This window comes from Schistocerca gregaria, chromosome 2, assembly GCF_023897955.1.
Source record: "Schistocerca gregaria isolate iqSchGreg1 chromosome 2, iqSchGreg1.2, whole genome shotgun sequence".
In the NCBI taxonomy this organism is placed as follows: Eukaryota; Metazoa; Arthropoda; class Insecta; order Orthoptera; family Acrididae; genus Schistocerca; species Schistocerca gregaria.
The window spans coordinates 317256401-317273594 of record NC_064921.1 but is presented as its reverse complement, the minus strand read 5'-3'; the positions used below and the strand labels follow the sequence as shown (position 1 = coordinate 317273594).

At 38.9% G+C, this 17194-nt stretch overlaps 1 protein-coding gene across 4 annotated transcripts in view; it reads right to left on the bottom strand.

The window, feature by feature from the left end:
- LOC126336949 (barrier-to-autointegration factor-like) overlaps positions 1-17194 on the bottom strand; it is a 74196-nt gene that overhangs the window by 34721 nt on the left and 22281 nt on the right. Inside the window, exons 1-2 of one of the 4 annotated variants that reach the window (XM_050001150.1) lie at positions 3571-3662; positions 3338-3469 (exon numbers count right to left, since the gene is read on the bottom strand). In XM_050001150.1, the coding sequence (XP_049857107.1) occupies positions 3338-3463 (126 nt within the window). In that variant the 5' untranslated portion in view covers positions 3464-3469; positions 3571-3662. Of the gene's footprint in view, positions 1-3337; positions 3480-3566; positions 3663-17194 lie in introns of those variants that run through there. The other 3 variants (XM_050001151.1, XM_050001153.1, XM_050001149.1) reach the window with 3 other exon arrangements.

Here is a 17194-nt window from a genome sequence, read left to right as displayed (position 1 = left end):
GTACAAGCTCTGAAGACTTGTGTTGTCAATCATATGACTTTGCCCTTGAAAGCAATGAGTGTAATTAACTGTGAAAATGATGATTACACTCCCTTGAGCAGTTTGTGTCACTTTTTGGCAGCTAGTAGTAGGAGTGAACATTTAAGTGAATGTGAGATGAATGACACTGATACACCTGAGCAAATTTATTCTTACTCAGATGGTATCATAGAGTCTGTAGCAGATGGACAATCCCTATCCTATGTAGCAGGCCATGTACTAAAAGCCATAGATGTACCAGATGATTGTGAAACATGTAATATCAGTCTCTACTCCTCTGTTGCGACTGAAAATAATTTGTTTACCTCAGTTAAAGAGAATAGTGAGGAGCATTCTCATTTGAAATATGCAAGTGAAAGAGTCATGATTTTCCTAAGAGTACTCCATGATCAGCTGTATGAGTATCTAAATAGTCATGGTCACACAACAAGACTACATGATAATTAAAAAAAAATGTTCTGTCTCATACAACAATTTGTAATAAACATGACATTGAAGAAGGACTTCTGAAGACAAGTATTCCATTTATAATATGCAAGTATGTGAAAAAAAGAAAGTTACAAACAAGAGGAAATTGTGTATGCAACAACTTTTAAAAAAGTTCAAATCATGTTAAGACTTTGTATTTTGTTTATTATGTGTACAATGAGAGTAAGTTCCCTGTACATATACAAATGTTGTGTTAAAAGCAGAGAATTACATGTTCTTGTATCAAAACCATGGCTTTGATTTGTTATGACAAAATCTGGTAATTCAGCAGGAACATAACTTAACATAAGTATTATGAATAAAGGGGAATTTGTGTTAATTTTCAGTAGTGTACCAAACAAAGTTTTCAAAGAGGAAGTAAATAAATAAAAATGTTAAAAATAAATGTTGTACCAGCGTCTTCTTTCATTATCTAAACATGATGGGTGTTGCCAAAATAACAGCCAAGTTAGGGAAAAAAGAAAAAAAATGTTGTGTGTTGCAGTTCATTTTCTTTGTATGTCTCATTGGCAAAAACATTTTGGCTACATTCATGGATTGTCTACCTGCTCTGCTCCCAATTTGTTTTTCAGTGGATGTAAAGTAGTATTTTGTGTGTTTAATAAATTTATTTGAACTGTGCAGAAGTTCAATTTCAGATGACGGAATATCCATAAATAACAATCAACAGAAAAAATAATAAATCGGATTTTGTAGACTTTACAGTACATCCTTGGTTTGTAGCACAGATTTTTTTTTTTTTTTGTAAATGACCTCTTGGTTATCCATTAGCTGTGTAGTTATTTGTAACCTACTATTCCACTTGCAATCATGCGAGTGGGCATAATGTGCTTTAGGATATGCGGAAACGTAAAAATCATTTATATATGCATGCAATGTCATATGATTTTTTAGTCTGACATGTGCTAAAGTTCGTTTATTTCCACATGATAATGGCCACACGGCCAAAATCGCTATATTGAGTTTTACAAAAAAATTTCACAATCAATAGGTGACGTCGTAATTTACGAAAATTTTCACAATGTAAGCTGCAGCTACGAGTAGTTAATGTTAGTTTTTGATTGAGATTTCTTTTATATATTACTTGGCAAGATCTCAAATACCTTTATTAGTGCACTATGCGGCCCACATTCAAAGATTAAATGAAAAATATTGTCGTCTAATTTGCGTATTTAGAAACAAATATAAGAGATTTTCGCGCCATATTTTTTCCTATTGAAGTTCACAGCCAGGCCACAAGTAGCGTTGGTATCGTTCTGTGTTTCTGTATAATAACGTGTTCTTTGCACTTCTACTATATTGGTGTTCTGTGGCTTAAACGGAGACTGGCTTCAACTGAAGTCTGTGCTCGGTGTAGATAACGCCATTTCCCCTGTATTCTATTGTCATAGATACCAGAGTGTTAGATTAGATTAGTTTTTCGTTCCATAGATCCGTGTTGAGGAGATCCTCATGGATGTGGAACATGTCACCTTTTTTTTTTTAAAAAAAAAAGCTGAAATAACAATACTAATAGTATAAATATATACAACAGATCATTTGTTTCTATTAAAAAATTAGTCAATGGTGTAGGTGTTGGCCACTAGTAAGTCTTTTAGGCTCCTTTTAAACTGATCTTTATTTGTAACTAAATTTTTTATGTTTGCTGGCAAATTATTGAAGATGAATGTTCCTGAGTAGTGGACCCCTTTTTGAACTAAACTAAGTGCTTCTAAGTCCTTGTGCAGATCATTTTTGTTCCTGGTATTGTATGTATGAACTCAGCCGTTTGTTGGAAAAAGATATATATTCTTTAGGACAAATTTCATTAAGAAGTAAATATAATGAGAGGCAGTAGTTAGTATACCCAGTTCTTTAAAGAGGTTTCTACAGGACGTCCGTAAAGTTTACTCCACAAATAATACGTATTACGCGCTTTTGGACTCTGAAAACTTACCCCAAAATATTATACCATATGACATTATGGAATGAAAGTAGGCAAAGTATGCAAGCTTTTTCACTTTTATGTCGCCTATGTCTGCTAACACACGAATTGCAAATACAGATTTGTTAAGGCGTTTCTGCAGTTCTGTGGTGTGCTCCTCCCAACTAATTCTGTCACTACTGTAATTTACCCTGTGTAAATGAATTTGAAACAAAATAACTGTCAATTTTTTAAACTACAAGAAGAGTAAACATTTAACTTACGCTGAATGATACTATCTGCTCTTCTCGTATGTGCAGTGGGAATGCAACACAAATAATACATTGTACTTCATAGTCACTTCTCCCTCGTTTTATGAAGAACCAGTTTTCTGGATATTTTTCTTCCAATGAATACTTCCACTTTAGAATTTTCGTTCACGTGATATAATGAAACAATTTAATAACAAATTAACTACGATAAGAGTCAGACAGGGAATCTGAGAACCACAAAGTTGTAAAACTTAAACTGGACTGAGATAAAAGACAAAAATAGAAACTATGCAGCTATCCCGCGCACTAATAAGTCCTTTACAGACTTCGTAAACTGAGACAATGACACCTTTCGTTGTTTAGCATAACAGCCAGGAATCGACACACAGATCAACTATAGAATTTGGAGAAAAAAAATTGATAGTATGAGACTATTTCTATGAGTTCCAAAATCCAGGGCAAACTGCAGTCGCGAAAGTAATTTTCGGGACACCGATTTCATTAAACTGAAATGGGGACTGTCCCTTAAAACCGCGACATCTTGCAACCCTAAGCCCACTCCGTAACATTTCCTCAATTCCGATCTGATTTTAAGAAGCAAACCTATTCTAATACCAGTCTAAATTAACTTTACCTTGTCGTAGCCCATTCTCTGAAATCTGCCGCCTATTGCTTCACCGACTCCTGCTAACTCAGTTACAGGTTTGTTTCCCATAGGTTCAGCAACAAAGTTCCTGTGTTTCTGTGAAGTGCTCGACATGGTGACCTGAAATTAACTAATACACTTAACACATACAGTACTCGAGATTCAATGTTTTAACAGTATACAAACATATAAATGTAGATACAAGAAAGAAATGTACTTGCACAAATTGATGGCTCCTCGGGAACACGACTGATACTTAGGACTGCAACTCCTGCAGCTCTACTCAGAACTGACGTGGCACTACTTCTGATTACCTATCGCTGCAGCTCTGACACGCCCTATCACCAACAATGACAATCTACAGGGTTGCCAAAATGAAATTTGATCGGAAAATATTAATATATCTGACGCAAGAAGAGTTACCCACGTAAGTGAACATGAGAAGTTACTTATACAACTTATACAAGTTGCTGGAAATGGTCACCGTTGCATTCACTGCACGGTCCGTTTGTTAATTAAATTGCGTATCATGAAATAAGAAAGCCTGGGCCAGTGTTACTGTGGACAACGTGTTTGCGTATCGTCAAATGAAAACCGCGACAGAACGGCTGAGTTCCGTTGTGGGCTGCAGTTCATAATCGAGAGTTGCATTTCGACTGTGGAGTCGTGAGCTAGCGTGTAGTTCGATCCATACTTGACGGAGCGGAACGCGACGGAACGTAGTGTCAAATCAGTCCGCATTGCATTTCAAATGGAGTCAGTCACACAGGCCATCAACGGAACAGAATATCACCATCGGAATTTCTCAGGAAGAAAGTTCTGACGCTGACGTTGATAAAAAAAAAAAATTCCGGACGAGCGACGGTGTCGTCGTGTGCTAACATTGGAGACGCTCACTGATGCTATACTGGTGGATTTTGCGCTTAGTCTATATTTTTATTGTTTCCGTTCTTTTAATGACACCCTGTGAAGATTTCATGAGGACTCTGATATCTCTCACTTGAATGTTCTTACAGAAAAGATGCCAAATATCTGAAAGCAGAAAATCATACTACCAAATTGATGAAACAATGGTTCTCTTTACAGCAGGATACCTTTGGTTGTCATACGGGACTTGGCTCAAATGGTTCAAATGGCTCTGAGCACTATGGATCTCTACATCTGAGGTCATCATTCCCCTAGAACTTAGAACTACTTAAACCTAACTAACTTAAGAACATCACACACAGCCATGTCTGAGGCAGCATTCAAACCAGCGACCGTAGCGGTCGCTCAATTCCAGACTGAAGTGTCTAGAACCTCTCGGCCACACCAACTGGCGATGAAACAATGTTTACTTCATATTGAAAATAGCCCTTTTTTCACTGTGAAAAAGCTCAATTGAACAATCTCTCTTTAAAGAGCAAAATACTGTTGTTTATGACGTTCGAAAAGAAAAAAATCAGTGGATAAGGTAAAAAGACTCCACATGTTGCCTGCAGAAACACTGATTGTGTGTTCGTATGTATATATATTTCTCTGTAAAATAAATGTCGGTGTTCTTGAATGTTTTACAAGACTTTCATGTGTGTTTATTCCTCGACCTAAATGTATAAACAACACAGTGGCTTCAATCAAACTCATAATGGACATTCAGTTCGTAAACAAGCAGTGAATTACTTTCGAATAACTACAGCCAAGTTCGAGTACTTGTAGATCTGTGACTAGACGTCTGTTAAAAAAATCGGATACTCACATTAGACATACAGTACTGACTTGAGTGAAACTGAAAGCGACACTTCAATATTCGATATATGGCGCTTATCTACCATCTTTTCTATGTTTATGCCACGTTCTCGAAAGTGCAATTTATTATACCCTAAACACTCTTCAAAAAACTAATAATTTCACTCTTACATGTCATGTCAGCTAAATAAGACGAAATATTTAAGTTATTCTGCACCGAATTTTGTAGTAATGCTTCTTGCAATTGCACTAAATGACACTTTAATATTGTTGGTGATTTCCCTTACTAAAAGTTGCACTGCAAGTGAAATTACATTGCCACCAAGACAGTGTTACTTCCTTTCTCAAATCCATTGGTCAATTATTTAAGAACAATGAAGTTGCCATATACTTTCACCACATAAATTAACCACTATTTTGTGTTCATAACTGCAATGGCCAAATGTCATACACTTCCACCAAATAAATTAACTGTTACGTGCTCATAACTGCAATGTCAAAACTCGTAACTGCCAGCAACCTTTAATGTAGAAAGTTAACATTAAGTTCCCCTTCAAATACAATGTTTTTATGGTTCAGTGCACATGCACAACAGAGTTGTTTGATAGTCACTATTCAGAATTAAATTACACTCCACACCATTTTGTTGTTGTCATAGCTGTGTATTTGCCATACCGCAAAAAATGATCAATTATTCATGTTGGCTTAAGTATAGCAACAGCAAAATTTTCATCAGACTTTCACAACTGTCTCAGTTGTATTTTAAAGAAAATGGAGGAATATTTTTCTAAATATAACCAGAAGAAAACAATAAGTTACTTAAATAGGCTGTACTTTATTATTTACAACTACAGAAATTAGTCTTTTTGAGTGACAGTTCAACCTGCAGAAGGTCCACTCTTACACGATTTTAACTGTTTATTGTAAAGGTTGATGTAAGCACTGTGAATGCTTCTTGTTTAATAGTTTATTGTGAAGGTTGATGTACACAATGCGAATACTTTTTGTTTTAGTTTTTTAATATGTAAACCACAACTTTGCGCCATTTTTCTATATGCAATTCCCAGATTCAACAAATTCTTAATGTTTGTCTTTGTAGCATCCGTTTTCGTGTTTCCATTAACAAGGACGCTCTTTGTATATTATAATAAACAATTATATTTTAGCTAACAATCATTTTATAGACATTTGAAGACTATGCGAAATATACACATGGTAAAATTACTGACACAAAAATCAAAACTTTGTGATTCCATTTCAAAATTCAGCCATAAGATAGCAGTCAAAAGGCGCTATTCCATGGTGGAGGAAGGAAAGTGGCATCACAAAGTTCATGCAACTTTAACTTTTGTGGCATAGCTTGAAGTGGAACTGCACAAGAAGCACCACAGGAATGGCGGTGTTTCCATAGGCAACTTCAGTGAAACCACTTAAGTTGCTGTCAAGTGGTATCATTTTTGTAGCATGTGGAAACCAAGCTTTATGTAGACTGTAGGTAATTTTGTTCTCTGTCCAGGTATTGTAAAACAGAAATAAATTTTATCTTTTGTGGGAGCATATCCAAAGAAAAATTATCGAGTCATGATGCTACAAGTGCTATATCTCACATAAAAAGCCATAAAGTAAAACCACCAGACTCAACAGAATGGATTGCAACATCACTGTCAAATTGTTATGTATTGTCAGTACTAGCTGCAGATTGTCATTCAACCATTATAACTTGTGTGTACTTAATACGATGGAACCAGACTATACAAATACTCCCTCAAAGAATTAATGTTAGCTTCATTGATAGCAGCCAAAGGAGACAGAGATAAATATATGACATTTGGGTGCTGTCTTCCAGGAGTCTGTGTGAAGACAGAGTGTCTACTGACTAAATAAAAGCATGTTGTCAACACATGGATAAATCATGAAGACTTCTGTTGTATTCTAATCAAGTATACTACGTCTGTTGATTCATACACGGTAAAATATCTATGCAATATGTGTCCAGGGTTGGTTCTTTGATTAGCATTCAAAATGTCGTCAGTCCCAGGTTCTGAATCCACTACTGCTTAAATTTTGACCAATAATCAGAATGGGTGGCCGAAGACCTTTGGCATACGAAGTCATCCTCCTCCCTCCAATGGAGAATATGGGCTTGGGACAGGGAATGAGAAAGGAGAAAGACTAATTGAGTTCTGTAATAAATTTCAGCTACTGATAGAGAATACTGTGTTGAAGAATCACAAGAGGAGGAGGTATACTTGGAAAAAGTCAGGTGATATGAGAATATTTCAGCTAGATTATATCATGGTCAGACAGAGATTCCGAAATCAGATACTGGTTTGTAAGGTGTACCCTGGAGCAGACTGGGATCACAATGTAGTAAGAAGAGTAGGCTGAAGTTTAAGAGATTAGTCATGAAGAATCAGTACACAAAGAAGTGAGATACAGACGTACTAAGGAATGATGAGACCCACTTTAAGTTCTCTAAGTCTATAGATACAGCAATAAGGAAAAGCGCAGTAGGCAACACAGTTGAAGAGGAATGGACGTCTCTAAAAGGGGCCATCACAGAAGTTGGGAAGTAAAACATAGATACAAAGATGGTAGCTGTGAAGAAACCGTGGGTAACAGAAGAAATACTTCAGTTGATCGATGAAAGGAGGAAGTACAGACATGTTCCGGGAAAATCAGGAATGCAGAAATAGAAGTCGCTGAGTAATGAAATAAATAGGAAGTGCAGGGAAGCTATGACGAAATGGCTGCAGGAAAAATGTGAAGACATCGAAAAAGATATGATTGTCGGAAGGACAGACTCAGCATACAGGAAAGTCAAAACAACCTTTGGTGACTTTAAAAGCAACGGTTGTAACATTAAGAGTGCAAAGGGAATTCCACTGTTAAATGCAGAGGAGAGAGCAGATAGGTGGAAAGAATACATTGAAAGCCTCTATGAGGGCGAAGATTTGTCTGGTGTGATAGAAGAAGAAACAGGAGTCGATTTAGAAGGCTTACGGTCAAATAAGGCAGAAGGGATAGATAACATTCCATCAGAATTTCTAAAAATGATTAGGGGAAGTGGCAACGAAACGACTATTCACGTTGGTGTGTAGAATATATGAGTCTGGCGACATACCATCTGACTTTCGGAAAAGCATCATCCACACAATTCCGAAGACGGCAAGAGCTGACAAGTGCGAGAATTTTCGCACAATCAGCTTAACAGCTCATGCATCGAAGCTGCTTACAAGAATAATATACAGAAGAATGGAAAAGAAAATTGAGAATGCGCTAGGTGACGATCAGTTTGGCTTTAGGAAAAGTAAAGGTACGAGAGAGGCAATTCTGACCTTACGGCTAATAATGGAAGCAAGGCTAAAGAAAAATCAAGAGACGTTCATAGGATTTGTCGACCTGGAAAAAGCGTTCGACAATATAAGATGGTGCAAGCTGTTCAAGATTCTGAAAAAAAGTAGGGGTAAGCTATAGGGAGAGACGGGTCATATACAATATGTACAACAACCAAGATGGAATAATAAGAGTGGACGATCAAGAACGAAGTGCTCGTATTAAGAAGGGTGTAAGACAAGACTGTAGCCTTTCGTTCCTACTCTTCAATCTGTACATCGAGGAAGCAATGGTGGAAATAAAAGAAAGGTTCAGGAGTGGAATTAAAATACAAGGTGAAAGCATATCAATGATACGATTCGCTGATGACATTGCTATCCTGAGTGAAAGTGAAGAAGAATTAAATGATCTGCTGAACTGAATGAACAGTCTAATGAGTACACAGTATGGTTTCAGAGTAAATTGGAGAAAGATGAAGGTAATGAGAAGTAGTAAAAATGAGAACAGCGAGAAACTTAACATCAGGATTGATGGTCACGAAGTCAATGAAGTTAAGGAATTCTGCTATCTAGGCAGTAAAATAACCAATGACGGACGGAGCAAGGAGGGCATCAAAAGCAGACTCGCTATGGCAAAAAAGGCATTTCTGGCCAAGAGAAGTCTACTAATATCAAATACCGGCCTTAATTTGAGGAAGAAATTTCTGAGGATGTATGTCTGAAGTACAGCATTGTATGGTAGTGAAACATGGACTGCGGGAAAACCGGAACAGAAGAGAATCGAAGCATTTGAGATGTGTGCTATAGACGAATGTTGAAAATTAGGTGGACTGATAAGGTAAGGAATGAGGAGGTTCTACGCAGAATCGGAGAGGAAAGGAATATGTGGAAAACACTGATAAGGAGAAGGGACAGGATGATAGGACATCTGCTAAGACATGAGGGAATGACTTCCATGATACTAGAGGGAGCTGTAGAGGGCAAAAACTGTAGAGGAAGACAGAGATTGGAATACGTCAAGCAAATAATTGAGGACGTGGGTTGCAAGTGCTACTCTGAGATGAAGAGGTTAGCACAGGAAAGGAATTCGTGGTGGGCCGCATCAAATCAGTCAGTAGACTGATGACCAAAAAAATAACACTGTTCACCACCCCACACCCAGTGCTGGCTTGCTCCAAACACACAGGTCACTGTGGTTCTCACAAAGCGGCATGACCATTAGTGGCTGCACGACGCACCATTGTCCAAAAGGTGCCTGCATGGGCCCCGTGACTGATGGACTGGATGTCACCCTAATCCCCGAACAAAAGCACCCTAGAAATTCCTATCGAAACACATGTTCTCTCTCTCTCTCTCTCTCTCTCTCTCTCTCTCTCTCCCCCTTTCTCCTCCTGTAACGTCCTACTGCCGGACCTGCACGTGCCGTCGGTCATGCGCAGACCAAACTGCAAACAAAGCAGCATTTACCCAGAAACCCCTGCGGAATACCAATGCACATCAGAACTCCTTCCAAGGCAAATGTTTGACTGAGAAGGTCTCCGCAAATGGCCTCTAGGCTGCCGTCAATTGTAAACAGGCAGGATCTCACAACAGGAAATTCAATTATGTAGGTTAAGATATATTGTTTATTTATAAAATTAAATTTGCACGGGCTGGATATCATTTTTATTTGGTGGGAAAAGCTCACATCCAGCATCTACATGTCCTAATTATGTAATTACACTGCTGCAGATTGGAGGTGTCGTCTTATTGGAAAATTTTCGTGTTTCACTCACCTTGACACGCAGGGATCGACTGAGCTAGTGCACAGTACCACCGCCAGAGCATGTCTGAGCCTCATACCATCGCCCCCTCCGTCCCCACTCACCCAGGAGAAAATTGGTAGGAAAAAGATTCACTTTGTGCTGGAGAGGAACGATCTCATGACACGAAATTCAAATTGAAATCAACAATATATTGATACATTTTCTTTATTAAATCAGTTTGTGGAGACACAGTTCCCCTATTTCGATAGACATCATGACTGCATCCTCCCTACCCTTGTTCGCCATGACATAATAACTGTAACTGCCAGGGAATGGAATAAAGTGCAGTATAGTTGCCACTGTTAGGGGTCTCCCGTGTGTGTGTCTGTCGTCAGGAAGCCGCCACAAAGATCAAAACAGCCCAGTGTCCTAATTACAGATCACATTGCTAAGTAGAACTGACCACAGGCAGGACATCGGCCTCCTTTGATATCATGGCGTCAAAACAAACCATCAAGCGACCACATTCCGTTGATCGGCAAATTCCAGACTCACTTCCTGTCTCTATCTCTCTCAAGAGGCCACTCCCTGCTTGTCTGTGTGAACTAACGTTTCTCTCGGTTTTCATCTCTCCTCAGAGTACTGTATTCTTATAGGACAATGCTGGAGACAAAGGTAAGGATGATGCATTTCGATATCAAAAATAGAGTGAAATAAACCATTTGCACTACCCTGTCAAATTAATTGTGTAACAATTTACAGGAGTCAAACAGATCACTTAAAACACTCACTTCCACCTTATGATGATCTTTCTTCATAATGAAACAGAGGGCTGGGGGAGTAAGAGGGGTGGTGTGAGGAGGAGGAGGAGTGGGACAGGTGAGAAGTTTCTCAGAAAGATGGGTTAACCCCAGGGGATCATAGTCCACTTAGCACAACAATTGGTTAAGGACCTTCCAATCAAAAGAGAACAATAGGTTTGACCCAGAATGTATGCTTGCCCCTAATGTAGGCAATCTGCCATGTGGGGTGACACCAGCTTTGCCCTACTACTGACATATTCTTTCATACCAGCTTCCAGTCTACAATCTTCCTGAATTGAAACAGCATGTGCTTCAATCATGGCTTGCAATTCGTCTTCATTATGTTTGAAGACTCTTTGGTTCCAGTCCACAATGAAAACGAGACTGTGTTCGTTCCTGTGGATGTCACATCACATACTGATTTTGATTATGAAGTGTATAGGAAATTAAAATTTAATCATCTAAGATCTGTTATGTGACGAACATCTAACAAAGACTGATAAATTTCGTGCTAGTGATTTTCCTGCCTGTTCTGTTCTCCCATTAGTTTTTGCAGGTAGCCTTTTCCTTAGCATATTCTCCACACAGTAGATTAATCTGGGATCAAATTTGCCTCTTCTTCCCTTAATCTCAGATGCTCTTTTTTTGGTATAAATCTATTCCAAGTATGGGTTCGTGTGTACCCTAACTCTGTATTTTGAAGTAGAGTACTAATAAGCTGCCATATTTTTCTCACCCTGGTGTGGTACGTCAGCAACACTGACATAATATTTAGTAAGATCATGGGCATGGATAAATTGAAATCACCAAAGGTTGTTGAGATTTTCAGAGGAAGCACTAAATAACAATTGGCTGAAATGGGGGAAAGCAGTACAACAGAAGAGGAATTTTTAGTTTTGGGAGATGAATTAGTGAAGGCAACAGAGGAGTAAATAGGTATAAAGACAAGGCCTAGCAGAAATCTTTGGATATCACAGGCATCATGAATGTGTAACAAGTGAAAGAAGTATATATACAAATGCTACAAATGAAGCGGACAAAAGGGAATATAGATGACAAAAAAATGAAATTAACAAAAAATGCAAAATTATTAACGGGAATGCTATAGGACAGTTATAAGGCTGTAGAATCATGCATTAATAAGGGAAAGAAAGATGGTGTCTACAGGAAAATTAGAGAGGCCTTTGAAGAGAAGAGAAGCAGTTGTATGAATATCAGGTGCTCAGATGAGAAGCTAATACTGAGCAAAGAAAGGAAACCTGGAAGATGGATGGGATATCTAAAAGAGCTATACAAAGGAAATGAACTTGAAGGCATTTAATAGAAACGAAAGAAGGTTCAGACATGTGAGACATAATACTGTGAGAAGAATTTGGCAGAGCACTGAAAGATCTAAGACGAACCAATGCCCCTGGAACAGATAACATCTGTCAGAATTATTGAGGCTCTTGGGGGACGCCAGTTATGAGAAAACTATTCCATCTGGTGTACATGATGTATGAGACAGGCGAAAAACCTTCAGAATTGAAGAAAAATCTAATAATTCCAGTTCCAAAGAAGCCTGGTGCTGACAGGTGTGAATCAGTTTAATAACTCATGGTTACAAGATAGAGACACAACTTATTTACCGAAGAAAGGAAAAAAACTGGTAGACACTGATCTCAGTTCACTTCTGTTTGGGTTCTGGAGAAATGTAGGAAGGTACGAGGCAATACTAACCTTTCGACTTATGTTAGATGACATATTAAATAAAGGCAAACCAACATATAGAGAATTTGTAAATTTAGGGAAACTATTTGATACTATAGACTGGAATACATTATTTGAAATTCTGAAGGTATCAGGAATAAAATAGAGGGTGGGAAAGTATATTTACAATTTCTACAGAAACCAGACTGCAATTACAAGAGTCAAAGGACACAAAAGGACATTTCTAGTTGAGAAAGAAGTAAGACAGTGTTCTAACCTATCCCTAATGTTATTCAGTCTGTGCGTTGGGCAAGACACAAAGGAAACCAAGAAGAGATTTGGAAAGAGAATTTAAGTTCAGGGAGAATAAATAAAAATTTTAGACACCGCAGTTCTGTCAGAGAGTGCAAAGGACTCAACTACCCAGATAAATCGCCCAATCTTAATCCAGTATAAAATGTGTAGGCTATTTGGAAGTACAAGTGAGACACAGAAAGCAACACCTCTGTGATTTGGGAGCTCTGTGTGATCTAACCATCAATTAGGGGCTTCGGCAGGATGGGGTATACCTGAAGGAAATTATGGGCTCTCTTTTCCTCGCTGGATCGAGGCCAAGGTCCTGGACAGATACAGTGTTCACGACATGTGATGTCTCCTGGAGGTTATAACACTTTAATACAGACTGGTAGCTAAAAAAATTTTTATTTGTGTTCTGCAAATATTAATGGATTATTTTTTCTCTTGTTGTTGTTGTGGTCTTCAGTCCTGAGACTGGTTTGATGCAGCTCTCCATGCTACTCTATCCTGTGCAAGCTTCTTCATCTCCCAGTACCCACTGCAACCTACATCCTTCTGAATGTGCTTAGTGCATTCGTCTCTTGGTCTCCCTCTACGGTTTTTACCCTCCACGCTGTCCTCCAATACTAAATTGGTGATTCTTTGATGCCTCAGAACATGTCCTACCAACCGATCCCTTCTTCTAGTCAAGTTGTGCCACAAACTCCTCTTGTCCCCAATCCTATTCAACACTCCCACATTAGTTATGTGATCTACCCATCTAATCTTCAGCAGTCTTCTGTAGCACCACATTTCGAAAGCTTCTATTCTCTTCTTGTCCAAACTATTTATATTTTTTCTGTTTTCAAAATTTTTTCTGTAAATGTTAGGGAAATTTTATATGGTTGATCAAAGAGTGAAATCAGTATGCTAGCGCCATGTCTGACCGTCAAGACATCAAATGAATTCGTAATTGCGAATAAGGACTTCCTTTAACTGTAGACTGGAATGACGACAATGAAAATTTGTGCTAGACCGGGACTCAAACCCGGATTTCCCGCTTATCGAGAGCTTACATTTGGCTATCCTTGCACAACTCATGGACAGACCCAAACTTCCATATGTCGTGAACCGTGCGTCTACGACCTGTACTTGTACTCCCATTATGTACGAGGCTTAGAACTTTAATAGTGGCAACTATTTATTCACAAGCAATACAAAAGAGTTCCATGTTTGCACCTATTACTGTCCTTCAAAGGAGGGGAACTTTAATAGTGGCACCTATTTATTCATAAGCAATACAAATGAGTTCCATGTTTGCACCTATTACTGTCCTTCAAAGTAGTCACCAGCGTTGTGGAAGGTTTAGTATAGCATTAGCAGAGCCTGTTCCGTTGATGGTGGGAATGGAGTGGTCTACTGCCTGTAGAATCTCTGGAACAATTCTGAAGCGAATGCCACGAAGTTGTTCCTTCATCTTCGGAATCAAATCAAAGTCATAAGGATTGAAGTCCAGGGACTATGGTGGATGGTACAGTACTTCCCAGTCCCATCCACCAAACAGAGCAGCCACAGCTTGCGCTATATGCGCATGCGCATTATCGTGCAAAATGATAGGTGGGTTGTGTTCCTCCACGGCATACCAGCAATGCAGAGTATTACTGTTCGTTTTTGGAGCATTACCTTCGACCAGCTTTGCGAAAGAAGCGGCGACACGTTCTGCACAACCCACCCATCATTTTGCACGACAATGCGCGGGCGCATACAGCGCAAGCTGTGGCTGTTCTGTTCGGTCAGTGGGACTGGAAACTACTGTACCATCCACCATACTCCCGGGACTTAAGTCTTTGTGACTTTGATTTGATTCCGAAGGTGAAGGAGCAACTTCATGGCATTCGCTTCAGAACTGTTACAGAGATTCGACAGGCAGTAGACAACTCCATTCGAACCATCAACAGAACAGGCACTGCTAACGGTATACTATGACTTCCACATCTGTGGCAACGGGCTCTACGCAACGCTGGTGACTACTTTGGAGGAGAGTAACAGGTGCAAACGTGTAACACGTTTGTAAAATAACCAGAACCAAAAATTCTTATGGACACAGTTGTTGTTGTGGTCTTCAGTCCTGAGACTGGTTTGATGCAGCTCTCCGTGCTACTTTATCCTGTACGAGCCTCTTCATCTCCCAGTACCCACCGCAACCTACATCCTTCTGAATCTGCTTAGTGTATTCATCTCTTGGTCTCCCTCTACGATTTTTACCCTCCACACTGCCCTCCAATACTGAATTGGTGATCTCTTGACGCCTCAGAACATGTGCTACCAACCGATCCCTTCTTCTAGTCAAGTTGTGCCACAAACGTCTCTTCTCCCCAATCCTATTCAATACTTCCTCATTAGTTATGTGATCTACCCATATAATCTTCAGCATTCTTCTGTAGCACCACATTTCAAAAGCTTCTATTCCCTTCTTGTCCAAACTATTTATCGTCCAAGTTTCACTTCCATACATGGTTACACTCCATACAAATACTTTCAGAAATGACTTCCTGACACTTAAATCTATATTCGATATTAACAAATTTCTCTTCTTCAGAAACGCTTTCCTTGCCATTGCAAGTCTACATTTTATATCCTCTCTACTTCTACTATCGTCAGTTATTTTGCTCCCCAAACAGCTAAACTCCTTTACTACTTTAAGGGTCTCATTTCCTAATCTAATACCCTCAGCATCACCCAACTTAATTCGACTACATTCCATTATCCTCGTTTTGCTTTTGTTGATGTTCATCTTATATCCTCCTTTCAAGACACTGTCCATTCCATTCAACTGCTCTTCCAAGTTCTTTGCTGTCTCTGGCAGAATTACAATGTCATCGGTGAATCTCAAAGTTTTTATTTCTTCTCCATGAATTTTAATACCTACTCCGAATTTTTCTTCTGTTTCCTTCAATGCTTGCTCAATATGCAGATTGAATAACATTGGGGATAGGCTACAGCCCTGTCTCACTCCATTCCCAACCACTGCTTCCCTTTCATGCCCCTCAATTCTTATAACTGCCATCTGGTTTCTGTACAAATTGTAAATAACCTTTCGCTCACTGTATTTTACCCCTGCCACCTTCAGAATTTGAAAGAGAGTATTCCAGTCAACATTGTCAAAAGCTTTCTCTAAGTCTACAAATGTTAGACACGTAGGTTTGCCCTTCCTTAATGTAGCTTCCAAGATGATTCATAGGGTCAGTATTACCTCACGTGTTCCAAAATTTCTACGGAATCCAAACTGATCTTCCCCAAGGTCGGCTTCTACTAGTTTTTCTATTCGTCTGTAAAGAATTCGCGTTAGTATTTTTCAGCTGGGACTTATTAAACTGATAGTTCGGTAATTTTCACATCTGTCAACACCTGCTTTCTTTGGGATTGGAATTATTATACTCTTCTTGAAGTCTGAGGGTATTTCGCCTGTTTCATACATCTTGCTCACCAGATGGTAGAGTTTTGTCAGGGCTGGCTCTCCTAAGGCCGTCAGTAGTTCTAATGGAATGTTGTCTACCCCAGAAGCCTTGTTTCGACTCAGGTCTTTTAGTGCTCTGTCAAACTCTTTACGCAGTATTGTATCTCCCATTTCATCTTCATCTACATCCTCTTCCATTTCCATAATATTGCCCTCAAGTACATCACCCTTCTACAGACCTTCTATATACTCCTTCCACCTTTCTGCTTTCCCTTCTTTGCTTAGAACTGGGTTTCCATCTGAGCTCTTGATGTTCATGCAAGTTGTTCTCTTATCTCCAAAGGTCTCTTTAATTTTCCTGTAGGCAGTATCTATCTTACCCCTAGTGAGATAAGCGTCTACATCCTTACATTTGTCCTCTAGCCATCCCTGCTTAGCCATTTTGCACTTCCTGTCGATCTCATTTTTGAGACGTTTGTATTGTCGATCTCATTTTGAGACGTTTGTATCCCAATTGAAAAGGGAATCAAAAGTGAAACTGGAATTTACGGAAAATTTTGGAAATACGCTGTTTGTTTCACCGCAGCAAAGGTAGGACTGCTACGCAACCGCTTGCTTAGCTATGCTTGATAGCGTCTCCTGCGTAGTAATTAGACATCCCTTTCCTCAATTTCCCTTCCTAAATGTATCGTAATGAATTCTTCAGAAATTTTATGTAATGATTAGCTAGAGAAAAGTTTGAAATTTTTCTGTCATAAATTTTCGTGCGTTGTAAAAGTTGCTGTCTAATGCTTCACGACACGTAAATCGTATGT